The 15,103-nt window shown below is 34.1% G+C and overlaps 1 protein-coding gene across 1 annotated transcript; it reads left to right on the top strand.

Moving 5' to 3' along the window:
- The first annotated feature begins 2,277 nt into the window (after positions 1-2,277).
- On the top strand, positions 2,278-14,719 carry LOC116754758 (UDP-glucuronosyltransferase 2A1-like). The gene is given in 2 exon segments (XM_032633674.1): positions 2,278-2,988; positions 13,863-14,719. Coding segments are annotated over 2 exon segments (1,410 nt in total). The 3' UTR covers positions 14,562-14,719.
- The last annotated feature ends 384 nt before the right edge of the window (positions 14,720-15,103 follow it).

Below are 15,103 nucleotides of genomic sequence, written 5' to 3'. Positions count from 1 at the left end.
TGAAACAGTTTTTTTAACCGTGTCATTTCATCTGATGGCACTTAGCATTTTCTCTAATTAAGAGAAGGAGAAGGAATTAAAAGAGAGAGAGAATAGATTTTAAACGTGTCTTTTACTCCAGGTACTATACTTGTTGCTTAATCAATATTATTTTATTCATTTAAATATATATTTATCTTATATATTGTATATATAATTACATAATTTATAGTATTTATTGTGTTATTCATTTATTATATATTAATACATATTTTGTTATCTATTTTGTTGTATTATTTTATACTCACAGAAGCACCCTAAGTTGTTTTTAATTTTCATTTTCCAGATGAAAAACCTAAGCTTCATAAATATTAAGCAGCATAATGTTAAGCTAGGACTTCTTGGCCTGATTGTAAAAACTAAATTCTTTTTATAATATCATGCTGACTTTAATATGCTATGCTGATTTTTGTTACATTTATGTATGCAATTTTCTTATCTTCCTCTGATAGACTGTGAGATGAATATTAGTATCTCTTTGATTCATCTTTTGCCTAGTAGGGAGTTCTGTGCCTAGTAAGTACCCAGTCAACACATATAACCTGAATAAAGACTATATTTTAGTTGTTTAAACTGGATCTGATTCCCTGCTAGTAAATAAAATGAATAAAATAGTAGTACACTGTGACCAGTTGTTCATCCTAGTGTATCAACTATTTGAAAGTCTCCTGGCAAGTAACTGTGGACCAGGGTGACACCAGCAGACAGTTTTGTGCATACCATAAAATCCTGCTGCACAGAGCCTTGAATTGAAATCCACCCCATGAACGGTCTGATTACTCTGCTAAGCTTTGAATAGTACTTTGTAAAAGGTAGTAACTGTTTTAATGAAGCAGTTAATGTTTCACTACAGATTATCTTTGGTGATGGGGAGCTCAGAAGAGACATCACTAAAAAAAAAAAATAAGATTTCTGATTTCAACAGACATTAAAACAAAAAGATTCATCTCTGCTTACTCATAGACATATGCATGCACATACACAGTTTTCATAGAGATTATGTTACTGGGATGACTTGATCCTACATTATTCAGTGTGACTTACACAAATTTATATTGTGTCTTTTATATTGTCTCAGCATGTTTGGGGCAGTTTATGGTTCATATACATAGGTGTCTTATAGTTGATAAGCGGACATGATATACTCTCATGGGCTAATCTATCCTAGTGTTTGACACAGTAGGCTATGGGATGCAAGGAACCTTAATTAATACCAGTTCCTTCTTTATTTTGCTGTATGAACTTGTCAAGTTACTCAACTTCTCTGAGCAATGGTTCTTTCTTTATGTGGGAATAATTAGAGTAACTGCTTCACTGGATCTTTTCTTTAGTGAGAAGTAAATGACATTAATACATGTAAAACACTTTGCACGATGTCTGACAAATAGTGAACACTTAAATGCTAGTAACAATTTTAAAAATCTGAGTCTAGATGTAAAATAGTTTATTCACATAGGCTTAGCTAGCTTTTGAGCAGCACTTTCAAAAGAAGAATGTTTGAATTAGCAATTCTCTTCAGATAGCTCCTATTCACATGTAACATTACCCATCATCTCTTGTATATATTACTTGCACATAGTTTATTTATTTACTTGTAATTTTTTCTCAGTAATTCATTAACATAAAATATTTTCCTAAACATATTATTAAAGTAGTAATAAATATTGCACTCACTATATTTCTTTGTACTTTGCATTTTGTAAGTATTCTCTTTGCAATAATCTTATCTATTAACAACTAAGAACTACTTACAAAGTTTAATTGTTACTAATGACATTATATAAAATGTATTAAATCTTGGAAAATCTATAGCATTAGCAACTCTACATTTCTGAGTAAGTTCTAGCCCTGTCTAAGGTTTTGGTACCTAGGCCTGAGTGTAGAGTTGAGATACACAGTGGCTTTAAGCAGCTTAGTAGTAATAATTTAACAATTATGAGATGCGAAGGAAGGGTTGAAGGATCAACTTCAAGAAAAGGATCAGAGAGCCAGAATCATCACCAAAGCTAAAGCAACAGGTTGAGAGACAAGACACATGATACCCCTAAATCTCCAATTATCACAAAACTATGATTATAGAGCTACCATGACTAATATCATTTTGCAGAGAGAAGGCTCTTAAGAGTATCAGTGGTTTGAATCAAAACTTAGAAATAATCTGTCTCTCCTTTTTTGCTTAAAAAGCAGAGAAATTCATTTGCGCCACAACTCATTGAATCTTCTACATCAAGCGACATCATGTTGAACAAGATCATTCTGCTGTTGGCTCTTCAGATAAGTCTCTTAGGAACCACTCTTGGTGGGAATGTTTTGATTTGGCCAATAGAAGGTAGTCATTGGCTAAATGTTAAGACAATTATAGATGATCTAATTAAAAAAGAGCATAATATGACTGTCCTAGTTGCTTCTGGTGCACTTTTCATCACACTGACCTCTAACCCATCTCTGATATTTGAAATATCTAAAGTGCCCTTTGGCAAAGAAAGTATAGAAGGATTGATCAAGGACTTTGTTTTGACATGGATGGAAAATAGACCATCTCCTTTAACCATTTGGAGAGTCTATCAGGAGATGGCCAAAGTCATCAAGGACTTCCATATGGTGGCTAGAGAAGTCTGTGATGGTGTTCTCAAAAACCAAAATCTAATGGAAAAGCTGAAGAAAAGCAAATTTGAGGTCTTGGTATCAGATCCAGTATTTCCTTGTGGTGATATAATAGCTTTAAAACTGGGAATTCCATTTATATACTCTTTGAGGTTTTCTCCAGCCTCAACAGTGGAAAAACACTGCGGGAAGGTACCATACCCTCCTTCCTATGTTCCTGCTATTTTATCAGAACTTACTGACCAGATGTCTTTCACCGACAGAATAAGAAATTTCATTTCCTACCATCTACAGGACTGCATGTTTAATATGCTTTGGAAATCATGGGATTCCTACTATAGTAAGGCTTTGGGTATGTTACATTTTTTATTATTTAAGTTTGAACAAACAGAGCTTTGTATCACTTCTTCTCTATTTCCCTATGGCTATTCTTCTTCAATCCTACCTATTGATTACTGTCTATTACTATCATTTGACAGCAGGAAAGAACGTAAAAGACACTATGCTTTGTAGCTACAGTGTGTTGTTTTCTAATTTTATGGACTTGAAGGTACCAAATAAGTTCTTTTATGGATAACATTCTGGTGACAAATACCTAAGTTCAAAAATAGGACTAAATTCTCATTTAGATATTGCACTGAAAATAGAAATTGCCTAGAAACTTCAGTGGGGTATGCGAAAAGCTGGAAGAAATTAAGCTTTCTACAAGCCCATTATTATGTGCATATAATAATGTGCATATAATAAATATACACATTTGTGCATGTGTATTTAAAAACATACATGTTTATGGAAAATGTTTGATTATTGCACATTGATTTCCTACTGTTTACTAGGCTCTCCCTTAGATAGAGAGGTTACAACAAAGACTGAGACCAAGTTCTTGGATTCAAGGATTTCACAGTCAAGCAGAAGAGATGTCAGACATGAAAAGGAATACTTACAGTATGAATGAGGTGAGTAATGGAAATATGTATAAAGGACAGAGATAGTATAAAGGAGACAGGCAGTATGTGACGAGAGAGAGTGGTATTCTGAAAAACTTCAGAGTTGAGGTGTTGCACCTCAAAAGGAAATTTTTAAACAGTGAATATAAATTTTCCTGCAAATTAAGTGTGGGGAAGGAAACAGTGTGCCCAATATTGTGGAGTCTTAAAATAGCATGTGTGTGCTGTGTATTACTGATGATTCAGTATTTATGAAGGTCAAATTGATTTGCATTTCTTTGATGATTAGTGTTGTTGAACACCTTTTCATGTATCTGTTGGCCATCTGTATGTCTTTGGAAAAATGTCATTTCAGATCCTCTACCCATTTTCAGTCATATTGTTTGTACTTTTGCTACTAAGTTGTATAAGTTTTCATATATTTTGGATATTAGCCCCTTATCAGATATATGATTTGCAGATATTTTCTCCCATATGATAGGTTGCCTTTTTATTTTGTTGATAGTTTCCTTTTTTGTGCAGAAGCTTTTAAGTTTGAGGTAGTCCTACTTGTTTATTTTTTCTTTTGTTGCTTTTTCTTTTGGTAGTAAATCCAAAAAACATCATCAAGACCTATGTCAAGGAGCTTAGCTCCTATGTTTTCTTCTAGGAGTTTTGTGGTTTCAGTTCAAACCACAAAAGTCGGGCTTCCCTGGTGGCGCAGTGGTTGAGAGTCCGCCTGCCGATGCAGGGGACACAAGTTCATGCCCCGGTCCAGGAAGATCCCACATGCCGCAGAGCGGCTGGGCCCGTGAGCCATGGCCACTGAGCCTGCGCTCCGCAACGGAAGGGGCCACAGCAGTGAAAGGCCCGTGTACCGCAAACAAAACAAAACAAAACAAACCACAAAAGTCTTTAAACCATTTCAAGTTAATTTTTGTACATGATGTAAGATAGGGGTCCAGTTTCATTGTTTCACATGTGGTTGTGCAGTTTTTCCAACATGATTTATTGAAGAGTCTGTCTTCTCCACTGTATATTCTTGGCTCTTTTGTTATAAATTAATTGACAGTATATGAGTGGGTTTATGGGTGAGGAGTATTAAGAGGGATGTAAGTTACAACTGGCTGATCATATTCTCTGGATATATTAAATAGTTGCTCCCAAACTCAAAAACAGATATTTATCTCCTGGAATCCAAACAAAAGTCTACCTGTTCTGATTCTTAGAGAGAATAAGCTCAGTTACTATGACAATTGTGAACTACCCTACTAAGATAAAAGTGAATGGTCAACATCATAGGGCTAAAACTGGACCTTAAAAATTAAGAAAGAGGACAAAGAAATGGCAATTTTATAAGGCAACAAAGCTGTCAAGATTTTGAAAACTCTTTAATCTCCTCATGCATGTAGTAAACTAACAGTGGCATCTGAACATGTGCAGAATCTCAGTTAATGAACTAGAGGAATGTACCTGGAGAGTTCCTTGGTATGTGTCTACATTTTCATCTCATCACTTATGTTTTTTGAGTTCCTTGGTATGTGTCTACATTTTCATCTCATCACTTATGTTTTTATCAACTACTTGTTCTCAACTTGAGATAATAATTATCAGGATTACGATGTTCTTTATTTACGTTGGTGAAATTATCCCTAGATAAACTTTCTCCATGCTGGCAATCTCAAAATCATATGTTTCATTGTATTTTGCTTGTAAGTTAATACTGGTAATAAAACCACACTATTTTCCCATCTTAAGATATTAGAATAATATTTCTTAACAATTTTTTCATGGGAATGTAATGAAGATTTCTAGAAAGGTTCTTACTCTCTGATTTTGATAATCTCATGTTTCTAATCAAATTACACTCTTCCGACTTAGAATGGCTATTTAAACTTTGTTGTACTAAAACACAATATTCTTATTGATGTCCAGGGACTTGAGCACTCATATTCAAAAGGTCAGGTAAGAAATGAAAGTACTGACATGACAGAGTAATTTATTTTTTTGCAAGACTTTGTACATGTGGAATGATAAATGAAGATGATGAACGGAACTGACTTGGAAAAATAACATTTCCAATTTGAATTTACCTTTTAATTTAGCTTGACTGCTCTAATCAAAGTCATTGCAACAAATCCATATCTACTCAGTTCTCAAATTGTCACACCTGAGTAAATAAATGGAGGACAACTTTCTTTCTATAACATTATTTTTCTGCAGTGGTATGCTATAAGACCTCAGAGTGAGTCCATCTCTGCTAATTGCTAGGAATTGGATATTATCATGTGAAAATTACTTCTTTTATTTCAGGTAACAGGTATTTGGTTGAAACTCCTAGATATCATTATAGTAAGAGCAGGCAATATTTGTTGATAAGTGCTTCACATGTAATATATACCTTAATCCTTGCAATGAACTTGTGAAGAAAAATCTACTATCACAAATGAGAATATTGAGGCTTAGAAATAGTGAACATGTTAAAATCAAATCATATAGCTATTAGGTTGAGAGAATTTTCAAACAATTCTTTCTGACACCAAAGCATCTAGAACAATTTTTCTCTCCTTTAAAATCTTCAGGTACAAATTCATCAATTATTCAGAATATTTTAGGTTTAAACTTTCTTGGGTACTTTTCTTCTTCCTTTCAATATATTTAGTTTTTACAATCTGCTATTCTATTTCTCACCTATTTAATTTGCTGAATTGAATTTAATTGGGCCATGTTATCACTAGGCACCTTGTTATTTCTTTAGGCATAGCAATTCTGTTGCCTGGGGTAATTTGCCTGAGGATAGCTTTATGGTCTTAAGAGAGCTTCACTTTAACTGAAAGTTAGAAACGGCTTCTGCAGATTTCAAATATATTTGTCTAAAGTTGATCCAGGTAAATTTTATTTTTGTTTATATTAGCAACAAAAAAGCTGCCACCAAAATTGGGGAAACATTTAGCGAAATGATAATGTAGCATTTTAATGCCAGTAAAAATATTTATAATCCATAAATATTACCTCTTGCTACCAACAGTTTTACCCTGTGGCCACTATAAAAACAAACATTTTTTTGTGAGTAACTTTTACATATTAGATTTATATAAATATACAATGTATTTTTATCTATGAATAATCTCTAAAAACGAATGCCATCTATAATAACAATAGACAATCATGCAAATATATTAAGTTCAATAGGAAAAACAGTAGACCTTCATAAAAGAAAAAAGCTTGACCATAGTATTCAGATCTTCACATGAACAAGGTACTCACTAAGCACAGGTAATTAATGTAAAATAAAGTGCTAGAAATTAGACATATTTGAGTGTGTGTATCTGCACAGTGCTTGATTTCCTGTTGTCATTTTAAAAGAGAAAAAGTATATTGGAATATACTCTTCTTTTCCCTGAAGAGTAATACATTTTGGTTTGGAACATTCTTTTTCTTTCTTTTATTCTCTTCCTGTATTTCCTTTGCTTCCCTCTCTCCTTCCTTCCTTTCTTCTTCTATTTCAAAATTTAAGTTAATCTTGATTGGTTAGAATTTTTCAAATCACCACTGGTAGCATTCCCTTTTACACAATTACCCATCAGCCAGATGATAGCCATAGGCGGCATGACAACCAAGATGGAACTTGCTATGGGACATGCACAATTCCCAGAAAGAGCTTTCACTCTTTTTTGCTCCCACTCAATGAAAAGGAATGAAGGTTATAATCTTTGTAGGTGTAATCTTGAGCTTTATATCTGTGTATTTCTTAAATCATTTTTGAACTTTGCAACTGAATATATTGTTAGTGATACAACATTTGTGATGTGCCTGAGATTGAGCATGACTGACACTTGTGGAGAAAATTGCAAGTGTTTGGGAACATCTGCACTGAAGCTCAGGTGCCCCAGGGGGCCATTGTCTGAGTAGTGGAGGAGTGGAGGTGGGTCTAAGTGATGAGATCTAGGTGATCTGATCTGGTTAAATTGATCATTTTAAAGTCAGATTCTCTCCCTACAATATCAAATATAGCTAACATTTATTGAGTGCAAATGCTATTCTGAATAATTTACATGCATTGCTTCATTTAGTCCTCATAACTACAGAAAATAGGCACCATCATTCTGCCCTAGTTTGTAATGAGGCTGAGTAACTTGCCTGAGGTTACAATCAAGGAAGTGGTGAAAGATTTAATGCCAGACCCAGGGCTAAAAAGAAAGCTTTAGACAATATTCAGTGTATACAGGGTAAAACAAAGGGAAAAAAGGAAAGTTCACCTAAGTTTAAAATTTCAAATTAGATTTCTGTGCATTAATTTTATATCTGGCTACTTTACCAAATTCATTGATTAGCTCTATTAGTTTTCTGGTAGAATTAATGCACAGAAATCTTTTGCATTCTTATACACTAAAGCTGAAAAATATGAAAGAGAAATTAAGGAAACACTCCCATTTACCATTGCAACAAAAATAACAAAATACCTAGGAATAAACATACCTCAGGAGAAAAAAGACCTGTATGCAGAAAATTATAAGACACTGATAAAAGAAATTAAAGATGATACAAACAGAGGGAGAGATATAACATGTTCTTGGATTGGAAGAATCAGCACTGTGAAAATGATTATACTACTCAAAGCAATCTACAGATTCAATGCAATCTCTACCAAACTTCCAATGGTACTTTTCACAGAACTAGAACCAAAAATTTCACAATTTGTATGGAAACACAAAAGACCTCGAATAGCCAAAGCAAGCTTGAAAAAGAAAAATGGAGCTGGAGGAATCAGGCTCCCTGACTTCAGACTATACTACAAAGCTACAGTAATCAAGACAGTATGGTACTGGCCAAAAAAAAGAAATATAAATCAATGGAACAGAATAGAAAGCCCAGAGATAAACCCATGTACATATGGTCACCTTATCTTTGATAAAAGAGGCAATAATATACAATGGAGAAACGATAGCCTCTTCAATAAGTTGTACTGGGAAAACTGGACAGCTACATGTAAAACAATGAAATTACAACACTCCCTAACACCATACACAAAAATAAACTCAAAATGGATTTAAGACCTAAATATAAGGCCAGACACTATAAAACTCTTAGAGGAAAACATAGGCAGAACACTCTATGACATAAATCACAGCAAGATCCTTTTTGACTCACCTCCTAGAGTAATGGAAATAAAAACAAAAAAAAAACAAATGGGACCTAATGAAACTTAAAAACTTTTGTACAGCAAAAGAAACCATAAACAAGACCAAAGGACAACCCTCAGAATGGGAGAAAGTATTTGCAAATGAAGCAACTGACAAAGGATTAATCTCAAAATTTACAAGCAGCCCATGCAGCTCAATATCAAAACAACAAAGAGCCCAATCCAAAAATGGGCAGAAGACCTGAATAGACATTTCTCCAAAGAAGATGTACAGATTGCCAGCAAACACATGAAAGAATGCTCAACATCTCTAATCACTAGAGAAATGCAAATTAAAGCTACAATGAGGTATCACCTCACCCTGTCCATCCTCAAAAAATCTACAAACAATAAATTCTGGAAAGGGTGTGGAGAAAAGGGAACACTCTTGCACTGTTGGTGGGAATGTAAATTGATACAGCCACTATGGATAACACTATGGAGGTTCCTTAAAAAACTAAAAATAGAGCTACCATACAACCCATCAATCCCACTACAGGGCATATAACCTGAAAAAGCGATAATTCAAAAAGAGTCATGTGCCACAATGTTCATTGAAGCTCTATTTACAATAGCCAGGACATGGAAGCAATCTAAGTGTCCATCAACAGATGAATGGATAAAGAAGATGTGGCACATATATACAATGGACTATTACTCAGCCATAAAAAGAAACAAAACTGTGTTATTTCTAGTGAGGTGGATGGACCTAGAGTCTGTCATACAGAGTGAAAGAAGTCAGAAAGAGAAAAGCAAATACTGTATGCTAACACATATATATGGAATCTAAAAATATTTAAAATGGTTCTGAAGAACCTAGGGGAAGGACAGGAATGAAGAGCAGACATAGAGAATGGACTTGAGGACATGGGGAGGGGGAAGGGAAAGCTGGGACAAAGTGAGAGAGTGGCATGGACATATATACACTACCAAATGTAAAATAGATAGCTAGTGGGAAGGAGCTGCATAGCACAGGTAGATCAGTTCGGTGCTTTGTGTCCACCTAGAGGGGTGGGATAGGGAGAGTGGGAGGGAGACACAAGAGGGAAGAGATATGGGGATATTTGTATATGTATAGCTGATTCACTTTGTTATACAGCAGAAACTAACACACCATTATAAAGCAATTATACTCCAAAAAAGTTGTTAAAAAAAAAAGAGAGAATCCATCATATTAAAAATGTATAAATGAAAATATAAACAAATACAATTTCAAATGAATTAACTAAATGCCAATCAAGGAACTCAAATAAATTTGAAGTACTAATGTAAGGCTAAAACTTTAAAGTTACTAAAGAGTTGATTACTCAGGTTCCTAAAACAGTGTGAAGACTGGTTTGTAGGCTTTTGTGGCCTCTGGAGCCACCTCCAAATCTGAGTGACAATGAGAAATGATCAGCACAATTAAATCCTAGCATCCAGGGCAATGCACAGAAAGAGGAAAGCTTCAAGGCAGGGCATGTGTTCGGGGAAAAAAATTGTAAGAAAAACTCCTGTACAAAAGTGTTGTTTTAAACATTCTCAATTCAAACTAATAGCATTATACATTTTAAGATACTATAACTCTAATTTAGTTTTATACAGATGACTAACATTCTCCAACAAAAACTCATTAAATCTTATTCTGAAAAATTTATGTCTGTTTTATTATCCTTTGGAGTCCTCTCTTTCAAAATAGAGAATGAAAAGGAGCAATTGATTCTGAGGGGAACAAAATCTTCCACCCTAAAATGTGTCTCTTTGGCTTGAGGATTATCTGAGGCTGATTGCTTTTAAGAGACAAAGACTCAGGAAGTCTTTCTTTTTACCTTCCCTTTAACTGCTTAAAAGAATTTAGATACGAGGCCCTGTCCTGGAAGAGTCCTCTCACCAGAGAAATCTACAGAGAACAACACCTACTGTGGTAGGGAAACTCAACAGGGCCTGGAGACCAAAGTCCAATCTGTGTCCCATTGTCTCTATGGCACAGCAAATATTCATTTACCAAATATTTGTTTTTCCATCTCTATGTGAATTGCCTTCCTCCACTCTAAAGCCCCAAACCCTTACCCCATTCTCCTTCCCTCAGGTGGCATATAGGCCTCAGTTGCCTAACTTGTTCTTGGGCCTCATAGTCTTGAGGAGACCCTGCATGTCACTAAATTTGGTTTTTCTCCTGTTCATCTGTGTCACATCGATTTAATTTTTAGATGAGCCAAAATAACCTAGAAAAGGTAGAGGGAAAGTTTTTTTCCTCTCCAACAATTCAAAGTACAAGAACAATATCATAATTGGTGCAAATTTTCTATGACTAATCTATTTTTCACTCATGGTATTTATGTATTGTTTCACAGGCATATGTTTTTTAAATTATTTTCTGAGCTCTTTAGTTATGTTTAAGATGTTATCCTCAAATATTCACCATTGTGAAATGTAATATTTTCTAATTTTTACTGTTATAAAATATATCTCAACTATTCAATTTAAAAAGTAGATTATAGAAGAAGGAACATTGGACTGGGAACCAGAATACTTATGCATTTCCAGCATTGTGACTTTCAGATTATTTAAACCTCTCAGTCTATTTTCTTACATACAAAATGATGGAGATGGGCAAACTGGACTTATGTTGGCTATAGAATGACAATCCCACATGCTATTACTGAAACCGTATTCAGAAGAGCTATAAGTGATCTCATAAAGCAAACAAATATGTGATTGTTTTAAATTACAGAACTTCATTATTTCATGAAATTATGCATATTTAGCATATTATTTTTTCACTGATGGAAATTTAAATCTAAGCTTATACTGCATATGTCCCCAAACATAATTTATTTTTTAATCTCTTCATCATTTTTGAATTTGCAAATTATGAAGCATTTCAGGTATACAAGAAACCATAGAATAAATGGAGCAGAACTCTACATTGATGGTAGTGAGATTAAACATTTTAACATCCAAGAATAATTTTAAAACAAAAATAATATATATACATATATCAGCTACTAATTAATTCTATTATCTCTTATTGTCTTTATTAAATTATATAATTTTATTATTGTCCTGAAGAGACCACCTAACAGTGGAAAGTTAACTCCTTGAATGCTTGAATTTTTTTTTAAATGCAGGGTAATTTAGGGTTGCCTACCTGCATTTGATTCTTGGGTATATTTTGATAAGATTTTAAATGTTATCATAGCTGTTGCTAGTGAGTAATAGCTAATTAATTATTATACTTACAAGGACTTCAATAACTGAACAAATCTCAGTATTTTATAAATAAACTTTCAGTTATCCTTTATATGTTGTTGTGTTTTGTCTCCTTTTTATAATAGGGTCATGACAGCAACAGATTTCTTTATGAAGCTATTTTAAATTCTCTTCACTAGGCCATTTTAATGGCCATCAAGATTAGTCATACTCTTCTCCTGCTGTTTTGTTTCAAAATGTAATTAATTTTAAAATTACTGCCCCTATAACCAAATTGAGGCTAGCTCTTGAAAGGACACAAATACAATCATTCTAAAAGCATAACTTCTCTCTCTCCTCTTTCCCTTTCTCTGCCTTCCTGGTCCTTTTGTTCCTTAAGGTCCTGAAATGACAATTCAAGGGCAAAAGATCATAAAGAGAAAACCCAGCACTTAATTTCCAATCTTAGCTCCCGGTTTCTATCCTTTTAATCACTTTATTTGTTCTTATTTTCTCTTTTTAATGGCAGCCTTCAAAGATTTTAACTTTTAAAATAGCACCAGTATATAGTTGCCCTTGTTCAGTTTGGCATTCACTAAGAACCTCAACTAACATGTATCATTACATCCATGTCTAGCCAATAATTCTGTAGCTAACCCACTGATTTACTGGTCAATCTTTAGGCAAATTTATTAAACTGCTAACATTACTAAACTCTTGCTCTGAACCAAGCAGTCTGCAAAGCAGCTTTGCAGATATTATTGCTAATTTACAACTTAATATAACAAATTAACATCATCTCTCATTTACACGTGAGAAAACTAAGGCTGAAAGGGTCTGGGTAATTCATCAGGGTCACAAATCTTGTTAAAGGTCAGTTTTTGAATCCAGGGCTGTTGAAATCTAGAGTTCACCTAATTTAAGCTACTAAACAGCTCTGAGTAAAAAGCGTATGGTTTCTCAGGGTGCTGGTCGCTATCTCCTTGATTGTGTATAAAGATATCATAGGGAAGAAAATTAAAATTTCTGTGATCAATTTGCTTTATCAGAGAAGAAAACAGTCCTCTATCAAATGTGTAGTAATTAACTCTATTACCCAATTAATCTAAAACTTCTTGAAGTGTTTGAGCAAACATCCTCTAAGGGAAGCTTGTTTTTAATATTTTCCTTAATATAAGCCATGGGGAAATGATAATAATGCTGGTCACTGGGCATTGCTAAATTTCCTGAAACTTAACAAAGATGAGACATGACATTGTAAAAAGCCAGAAATGAGTGAAATAGTGTTATGATTGTTGTCCCAATTGTACTACTCTGTCAAATATGCTTCTGGATATGCAATTCAACATTAGTTTCATTATCCATGAAATGGAGTAAATCACTTCTGCTAAACAAGATTATGAAAAGGATTGAGTCAGACAATGCATGTAGAAATGCCTTATAATAAAGATATCCAGCTTGAAAGTTCTGCAAGTTTTGGCAAAGTGACTTTAGCAGTGAGAAGTATTATTTTTTATTTAACAATTTGGGGAAAGGTATATTAAATTGAAGGCACATTTTATAAATTATGGTTATTTTCACAGAGAACACAGATATCAGGCTTATAACCTGCCTGCTTCTTTTTCTTTAAAATAGGGCCAGATTTCATTTCTTTTGTTGGACTAATCATATTAATATATTCAAGAATTTGAGTTATATTATTTTCCTTTTAATCTATAGATCAATTGACATATGAATGAGTGTAGCCATCGCATTAAATATTATTTTGTTTGAAAAAATAATCTACCTAAATATACTTTGAAAGTTTTTTTTCGTCTTAAAAGACCTGTAGTAGGATGGTTTCCATAATGGATATCACCATGCCTAAGAAGTTTTCCCATCTTCTGATTTTTAATTTGACTCCGATTGAAATTGTTCTAAGTGGGAATGTGCTAATTTAGCCAACGGATGGTAGCCATCGGTTAAACATTAAGATCATTTTAGAAGAGTTGAATCAAAGAAATCACAATGTGACTGTACAGGCTTCATCAGTGACTCTATTCGTCAACTCCAGTGATGATTCTTTTGTGAATTTTGAGGTGATATCTGTTTCCTACAAGAAAAGCAACATCGACTCCTTAATTGAACATCTGATAATGCTGTGGATAGATCACAGACTGACTCCTCTCACGATCTGGACTTTTTACAAAGAACTAGGAAAACTCCTACATACTTTTTTTCAGATTAATACACAAATCTGTGATTGAGTATTAAAGAACCCCAAGTTAATGGCAAGACATCAGAAAGGAGGCTTTGATGTGCTGCTAGCCGACCCAGTAACAATCTGTGGAGACCTGGTTGCTCTGAAATCAGGAATTCCATTTATGTACACGTTGAAGTTCTCTCCAGCCTCATCAGTGGAGAGACACTGTGGAAAAATCCCAGCACCTGCCTCCTATGTACCTGCAGCACTTTCAGAGCTCACTTACCAGATGACCTTTGGCAAAGGGGTTAAAAATACCATATCTTATCCACTGCAAGATTATATATTTCAGTCCTACTGGGGACAATGGAATTCATACTATAGCAAAATCCTAGGTAAGTCTCTAAAATATTATCTTACTATTGATTCTAGATATCTTATTTATTCTTATTGTTAATACAGCAGAAGGTTTCCATACCACTGCCTATGCCAAGCTGAAGTAAATACACTTATTATACCTTTGTACACATCCTTGAACATTATTTCTGGATAAATTCCTAGAAAATAGAGTGGTGGTATTAATACGTATGTTGTTGTCTCAAAGCAAATAATGTTGTGCTTATTTAGGTAATAGCTTTTCGATGTGTAAATCAATCTTCAAATATAAATGAAAATACCTTTACTAGGATAAATTATGACACTGCTAAAAAATACCTTGACACACATTTTGAAGTGATACCTGATTTACTTTCCCTCTTCATTCTTTATTTTTTCTTTGTCTGAGGAAGCTTTAAAAAGCCTAGGGTTAGGCATTGGAAACTTGAATTTATACTCTTCTCTGCCTTTCACTATCTCTCCATCCTTAGGTTCCCCTGGGTGCTTGCGCCAGCACTGCCTCCAACTTAATTGCTCAGGGACCTTTGGCAAACCTCAAGGTTCCTTGTCTCACAGATTCCTTTATGAGCATCAAACAAAATAAAACAAACTGTCAAGGCCAGT

This window comes from Phocoena sinus, chromosome 5, assembly GCF_008692025.1.
Source record: "Phocoena sinus isolate mPhoSin1 chromosome 5, mPhoSin1.pri, whole genome shotgun sequence".
Taxonomy (NCBI): Eukaryota; Metazoa; Chordata; class Mammalia; order Artiodactyla; family Phocoenidae; genus Phocoena; species Phocoena sinus.
Note: the sequence above shows the minus strand (reverse complement) of the source record. Positions and strands in the feature narration are given on the sequence as shown.